The 8,150-nt window shown below is 31.9% G+C and overlaps 1 protein-coding gene across 1 annotated transcript; it reads right to left on the reverse strand.

Moving 5' to 3' along the window:
* Positions 1-6,049: 6,049 nt before the first annotated feature.
* HB22 (homeobox protein 22) lies at positions 6,050-7,514 on the reverse strand. The gene has a single exon (XM_039029631.2). The coding sequence runs from the start codon at positions 7,114-7,116 to the stop codon at positions 6,376-6,378; it is 741 nt and encodes a 246-aa protein (XP_038885559.1). The 5' UTR covers positions 7,117-7,514; the 3' UTR covers positions 6,050-6,375.
* Positions 7,515-8,150: the final 636 nt, after the last annotated feature.

An 8,150-nucleotide genomic window follows, 5' to 3' on the forward strand; every position in this document is an offset into this window, starting at 1 on the left:
AAAGATCATCAAGCCCAAAGGCCGATCATCCAAGAAGATCATCAAGCCCAAAAGCCGATCATCCAATAAGATCAACAAGCCCAAAGGCTGATCGTCCAAGAAGATCATCAAGCCCAAAGGCCGATCATCCAAAAAGATCAACAAGTCCAAAGGTCAATCATCCAAGAAGATCAACAAGCCTAAAGGTCGATCGTCCAAGAAGATCATCAAGCCCAAAGGCCGATCATCCAAGAAGATCAACAAGCCCAAAGACCGATCATCCAAGAAAATCAACAAGCTAAAAGGTCGATCATTCAGAAAGATCAACAAGCCTAAAGGTCGATCGTCCAAGAAGATCATCAAGCCCAAAGGCCGATCATCCAAGAAGATCAACAAGCCCAAAGGCCGATCATCCAAGAAAATCAACGAGCTAAAAGGCCGATCATTCAGGAAGATCAACCAACTTAAAGACTATAGTTTGTTTTAAGAGCATCACAATATTATGTATTAGAGATTGTACTAACTTTCCATAAAATTAATACAAATACAAAGTTCAAGTTCCACGAAATAATTTTCTATTGAAATTTCGTGCGAACAAATTGCAAACAAATTGGTCCCAACTTTATAATTTATTCGTCAAGATTTGATTGGTCCAAAATTTCTCCTTCAATGGTTATTTATAATTTTGTTTATTATTAAATAAAGTTCTCTTATATTTTCAACTCCCAAGTCCCAATGCGAAATCAAAAGATTAAGGTTCCATCTAGTAATCATTTTTTCTTTTGTTTTTGCTTTTGAAAATTAAACCTATAGACACTACTCTCACATCCAAATTTTTTTCATTTGTTATCTACTTTTCACACTACTACAAAATATACATTACTTGACCCTTGCAGTTTTTAATTACTTGACGTTTCTTTTTAAAAAAAAAAGTCAAGTAATGACCTTTTAGAAAAGAAAATGTCAAGTAAAAGGGTTAAAAAAGCGGAGATTGACGGAATGTTTCAGATATTTTCATGCGATCCATTACTTGACACGTTTTTCGTGTCAAGTATAAGAAGCTTTTACTTGACATATTTTTCGTGTCAAGTAAAATATTAAAATAATATTTTTTTAATCTTTATTTTTTCCCCTCCCTCCCCCATTTTTATTTTCCTTTCAAATTTGGTTTCCCTCTTACCAAAATTATTATTTTAAAGTTAAATGCCCTAGACCAAAATTATTGTTTTCAAATTGGAAGAGGATGGGTTGCTTTTGGAGATTGGGGGGAAAGGAATTTAATAGAATGAAATTGAAAAAGGAAAAAAAAAAAAAGGTAAATATGTTATTATATTATTTTTTTTTCCTTTTTTTTTCCTTTTTTATTCTTTTTTATTTCCCTCTCCCTCTCTCGGTTCACCCTCACGCTGTCGAGATCTCCCCCCAAATCTTCATCTTCTTCGTCCGCCGTCCGGCCCCTTCACGCCGCTTGTTGCCCTTTGCTGCTGCCGTCGATTGTCAAACCCACGCTGTTAGTTTTGTCGACGGTAGCTTCCATCACACAAAGGAACGCCCCCAGTTCCATCGCCGTCAGTTTCTTCGTCGTGTCCCTCCAGCACTCGCACCCGACGGTCGTCTGACACCTTCTTCACTGGTTAAATCAATGTCACAGGTAAGTCCGTCGAGCTGCCTTTAGTCAGTTCCACCACCCAGTTCGTTCACGTCAATCGTCGTTATTTGTCTCAGACCCGTCAAATCCAACATCTAGTCATCGTTCTGCTTGGTTTCGCTAGTCGTCGCCGTCGAAAACTCCACGACCGGCGGGGGATCTAGTGGGTAAAGAGATTCATGAATTTTTTTTTTTTGGTTTTCTTTGGTTAATTTTTGTTACCCACTTGATTTTGGTTTGGATTTTAATTTATCCATTATGGTTGGATGCTAGATTTGGAGGTTTGAAGGTCTTGAGATACTGTCCAGCGGGTCGAAGGTTGTTTTAGTGTGTCATAAGTCATTTTCTAGCAGATTTGAAGTTGTTTCGAAGGATTTTAGTGAGTACGAAGGTTTTGAAACCCTTTTTGGTTGATTGTTATTGCTAGAAATTGGTTGTGTGAGCTTTAATTGTGATGCATAGGTTGGAGTCCATTGGTGAAGTAATAAAGCGGATTTGGATTTTAGCCTAATTTTTGGGTAAGTCGTGTTGATAAGTTTGGAATGATTGGTCTATTGGATTTGGGCTTAAAAGTTAAAAGTGATTTTTGATTTGTGTTCTATGATCTTTGAAGTGTTGGAAAGTTGAGTTGCTGTCCAATAGGTTTGAGATCGATCTTTACCAGGTTTTGGTAAGTTTGGAGGTTAGTATTAATAGTTTTTTGTTACCCATTGAATTATTGGTCAAGTAATTGAGTTATTTTCAATTTTTAATATTCAATTCAAAGATTTCAAGAGATTGAAAGCAAAGTTAACGATGTTTGGACGTTTTGATAAGTATTGAGGCCTTGAAACTCTTTTGGAATTGTTATATAGTTGCTGGAATTTGCGTTTTGTAACCATTATTATTGAACTTTTCGTAGGTTGGATTACTTTGTTGTAGTTTTGAAGTGGCATTCGAATGATGTTTATTTAATGCATCTGTATGATATGTGTATTAATTATTGGCTTTGTATTGTAGTGCCCTTTACAAGTGGGAACTGTCAAATGTGGGTATTACGTTATGAGATATATGCGAGAAATCGTGACTAAAGAGAAGAATATTATAACATATGTGGTATGTCTTTAAACTACTTATATATATTGTAACATTATAGATAGTGTAAATAGTAAATAAATATGTATATCTCACTTTCTATGTTTTATAGATTGATACGAGGATCTCGTACTCACAACTTGAATTCGATGAAGTACGCGTGGAATGGTCTGAATATTTAGGTCGCTATATCAAATGGATTTCCTATAATTGTGTATGTGGCTACGTGGGAATGCCTAAACTTTTTTTTGTGTAAATGTTTTGTTAAGTCATTATAGGTTATATACTTCAAAGAAATGTGTGGTAGAGGATAGAATTTTAGTCTTGTGATTTTTGGAATACATAGAACATATAGATTGGTCTTACAATTTTGGAATTATCATATATTAGGGTGGGTTGATAAAGTATATACTGTTATACGATTTGTCTTGTAAATTTTGAAATCGTTTATATAGACATGACTAATAGAAGAATGGGATTGTTTATTTTAGTATTCTCAATTGATGAAATATATGTGCAACTGTTTAGTTGATGAAATTGTCTTATTGGAACAAATGTAATGCAGAAAATGAGAAATGAAAATTAAATTTGAAAGTTTCATTGGAAAAAAAAACATAGATGACATTGGAAATGTGTCAAGAATTAGATTACTTGACCATTATTTCGTGTCAAGATAAAAATATATTTGACAAATAAAAAATGTCAAGAGTAATCACAATAATAAGTGTCAAGAATTAATACACTTGACATGTCATTAGTGTCAAGTGTATTATATTTCTTGACATGGAAATTATGTCAAGAATTATTTCTCTTGACGTTTTTATAGTATCAAGTTATGACATTATACTTGACAGTAAAATAGACGACGCTTTTATTAGCATCAAGTATACCTTCTACTTGACATTGAAAAAACGTCAAGTAATCCAATTTCTGTAGTAGTGTCACCAATGGTATAAAAAACAAAGCTAAATTTTGAGAACTAAATAAAGTATTCTTGTTTTGAATTTGGCTAAGAATACAACCATTATATTTAAGAAAGATGCAAATCATTGTAAGAAAATGGATGAAATAGGTTTAATTTTTAAAAACAAAAACAAATAGTTACGAAACGGCCTAAAAATGTAAACATCATATTTGTAATATACGGCTACATAACTTTCTAAAGAAACTAAGATTAAATTGTTCAATAGGGGTAATGAAAAATGAGAATGTTAATAATGATATTTGGACTCTTTCCTAGTGACAGTTCATCGTTCCACAATGGGCTTTCAATTCTTATCTAGGCCTCAATCGTTTTTGTCCTCTGTATCTTTTGACAAAAACAAGTACAACGAACACACTGTGTATTTTAATGGTATAATATTTAAGGTTCCTATCTACATCCTACACAAAAAAATAACTTTCATAATTTAAGGAAAAAAATGCTAAATGGTAAATTTAAATTCCCGCCTCTTTGTTTAAATTTCAAATAACAAAAAGAAAATGATTACAGTTTTTTGAACTTTCATATTTGTTTATCTAGTCCTTGAATTCTAATAAATGTCTAACGGTATGATATTTCAATTTGTAATTTTGTGTCCAATTCATCCTTAACATATTAAAATTCCAAAAATTAGCTAATTTATTAGACAAAAAATTTCTAATGACACATCCTATATTCTTACTTTTTTATGTTAATTTTACGAAAGGTTGAATATAGGTCAAAGACCTATAAGACACAAAATTTAACATTCAAAAACTTATTATCCAAGAATTGAAAGTTTAAATATTCATTAGAAACTTTTTAAAGTTTGAGGAGCAAAAATGAAATTGTAATTCAAGGATCATTAAGAAAACATTTATAGTTCAAGGACAAAATATACACCAAGATGAAAGTTTAAGTACTATAATTTAACCCAAAAAAATAATAATCATGAGTTTCATTTTAAGTTTCAATATATATATCGAGGATTATATATGAAACGGGTCTTCTTTTCTTATTACACCAAATGTAAGAGTGAAGATTTGAACCTTCAATCTTAATAATAAGATTTATCTTGACGATTATAAATCCAATGTTGAATTATCCCCGTTGTCAATAATTTTGGAACTTATACCATGTCAAGATTTGAAATCAAATTAAGAATTCTCCTTGATAGGGTTATGATGATCTTACATATGATAATATTAGTTCACGTATTTTTTTTAATTGCTTTTGATTAATTTGATTTAAAAATAATCATATCAATTAGGATTGATGTTAATAACCCAAACATTAAATAACAAAACGTTTGTTTTCCCCATATATCATATATTAAACTACCATTGGACCTAAATGCTTAAATAACATTAAAAAAAAAAGAAAAAAAAAGTAAGGTAATCTTAGCCTTGTTAGTCTATTATTGAAATAGAAATTTCTGAAAGAAAATAAATAAATAATAATGGAGGGTGTGAAGGAATCCAATTAGGAACAGAGATGGTTTTTCAGCTTTACGTTGATGAGATAGAAGGCAAAGGCAAAAGCAAAGAGAAAAATATATATGAATATGAAAATATCTTAAAATCTTAGCTGTATTGTCAGAGAGCAATAAACAAAGGTATTATACCAAAGCAAAGAAGAGTTTTTTTTTTTTTTTTTTTTCCCAAATAAAAAAACCCTCAAATGTTCAATGTTATTAATACACAAAAAACACAAACATTAAATCAAAAAAAAAAAAAAAAGTTGAAATCAATTTTGACATCATTGTCCCGACACCGGACACAAGCTCAACACTTGAACTACATTAGTGTTCTTTACTTTTGCTACCAAAATCCACTTCCAAAGATTCATTCTCTTATTTCCCATTGGTTACAAACACCAAACTTGTTCCTTAAATAATTAACTACTTCGTTCTATATAGTTCCATGTTACATTTAAAAAAGAAAACATAGTATACTTCCACACAAAATAAAGACAAGATCTTTAATAGCATTTATGTCATCTCCAATAGAGTCAAGCCGTATAGTTTTAGAAGTAATTCAACCATTTCAAAATGGTAATTAGTATATTTATCCAATAAAACTAAAACTCACTTAAATTGACATCTTAAAATAGGAAATAAAAATGTTTTAATCACCGTACTAAAAATATTTTAACTACTAAGCTATGTTCGTATCTGTAATTAAAGTGGCCCTCCGAAAAGAGGAAGAAGATGACAGATGTGAATAGAAACCAAAAGAAAAGAGCTGGCTTTGCATGCCTACCACGTTTGTTTCTTTTTTTTTTTTTTTTTTTTTTTTTTTTTTTTTTTTTTTTTTTTTTTTTGTTATTCAAAACTCCTCCTACATTTACAATCCAACAACCCCTTCATCCCAAAAATCCACCCAAAATAGAGAGAATAATTCCAATTTCAAATTTTCAACACAACCCCATTAATAAATGGTGTGTGCAATTCATTTTTTAATTCTTAACATCATCATCCTCATCAAATTCATACCTTCCCCCCAAAAAACTTCAAAACTACTCAAACTCATCCCAAAAAAAGCCCCTAGTTAATCTACCCTAGTTTTCAACCCCTAAATTGGGAATTTTTCTTCAACAATGCACTAAAGAACATGATCATAATCATCATGAAGAAGAAAGAAGAAGATCAATAATAATAATCCATTGCTAATTAAACTCACCAAATTAAAATGAAACAAAACCCTAATTAAATTTAGGGTTTCTTCCCCAAAGTATGCTTATTGTTATGCATCCACACCTTAAGTACTTGCCGACGGACTCCGGTTTCCGTACAGAATCGTTCCACGTCAGCCTCGTCGTGTTTCTGAATTGTCCATCCAACTTTCTCCGCAAACCCTAACATTTTCTCCTTTTGCTCTGTACTAAACTTTGTCCTAAATCTCTTCTTCAACAACCCACTTCCACTTCCTCCGCCGCCGCCGCCTCCTCCGCCACTACTACTCGGATTTGACGTATCATCCTCCTCCCTCCCCGCCGCCAGCAACGCCAACGCCCTTGGTTGAACTGGGGCTCCTCTTAAGTACACGTAAGCAGATGGGTGCGGGGTGGGCCCACGATATGAACAAATTTGTAGCTGCTGTTGTTGGTAATAGTAATGTCCTTGATCTGAATCCGTTTCTTTCCGGTGAAAATTCCGGTGACAGTTACAGGCGGCGCATTTTAGTGCATCTATACTCCCTTCTTCTCCCGCCGGCATAAATTCGCCGCAACCGTCCACCGCGTGTCCGCCGATTCCGATGGCGTGATTCTTCAAACACTCTCTATATCTAATATTACTCCCTCCGCTGCTGCTGCTGCTGCTTTTTCTCACCGCCGATGAACCTTCTCCGTGTTTGGGCCGAGTTGAAGCTGAGTTACTGAGCGAGTCGTAGTGGTGAGTGGCGATTGGCATCTCTTCCATTATTTCATCGTCGTTCTCCTCGTCAAATTCCATTTTTGAAGAATCCCCAAAAAAAATCGATTTTTTTTTGAAAAAAAAAATTAAAAATGAAAACTTTCTTTTGCCGGAGATTAGATTAAAACAAAACAAAATATGGGTTCTGTATATCTTCTTCAGATGTGTTTATAAATAAAACAAAACAACAAAATATTTTTTAAAAAATTAAAAAAGTAATTTTTTGGGGGGGTTTTCAAGTTAACCCTTTTGGAGAATAATAAAAAATATATAATTTAAAGAGGGGAGAAAAGAAAGGATAAGAGAGGGGATGAGAGAGTGGCCATCAATTTTTCCCCAGTCTGCCAAAAAAAAAAAAAAAAGACCTGTCTTTAATCTTTCTGTTTTCTAATGCCTTCCTCCCACTCCAAAAAATAAAAAAAATAAAAACCTTATTCTCTCAATTCTCCCACCTGTTTAATTTTTCTTATTTTTAATTTTTATTTGTCTGTTAATATGAATATAGCTCAATTCATTACCATCAATTTATAGTTTAGTTTAAACTTTGATGGATAATCACTTAGTTTCATTCGGTAACTATTGGGTTTTTAAAAATTAAGTTCATGTTATCCATTTTCTACCCATATTTTTAAAAGCTAAAGTTAGAATTTGAAAACTTAAAAAAATAGTTTCCAAAAATTGGTTTTTGTTTTTTTAAATTGAAGTTTATTTAGGAGTCCAAGTATTTCTTTATTAATAAAATTGAATGCGAGAAATACAAGCATGCATTTTTAAAGAAAAAAAAAATTAAAACTAAGGTTATGTTTGGTTAAATTGTGCTTGTTGCCTCTCCATTTCTTATAATAGTTTTCATGTTTATTAAATAAAAGAGTTGAGTTAATGAATTTTTAATCAAATTAAAAAAAATAATAAATTTTTAAAAACTATATTCTTTTTAGTTTTGAAAACTTTGTTTGATTTTTTAAAATACTGGTAAGAAGTAGATAAAAAAAAAACTCTAGAATTGAAAGATGTATTATAGACTTAATTTTAAAAAACCAAATAGTTAACAGATCCGTCTTAAACATTATCAA

Source organism: Benincasa hispida, chromosome 4 (assembly GCF_027475165.1).
Source record: "Benincasa hispida cultivar pf3 chromosome 4, pf3_genome.v1.1, whole genome shotgun sequence".
In the NCBI taxonomy this organism is placed as follows: domain Eukaryota; kingdom Viridiplantae; phylum Streptophyta; class Magnoliopsida; order Cucurbitales; family Cucurbitaceae; genus Benincasa; species Benincasa hispida.

Bases quoted from the DNA above. Each gene is read 5' to 3' on its own strand.
- HB22 (XM_039029631.2), bottom strand. From the start codon at position 7,116: ATGGAATTTGACGAGGAGAACGACGATGAAATAATGGAAGAGATGCCA.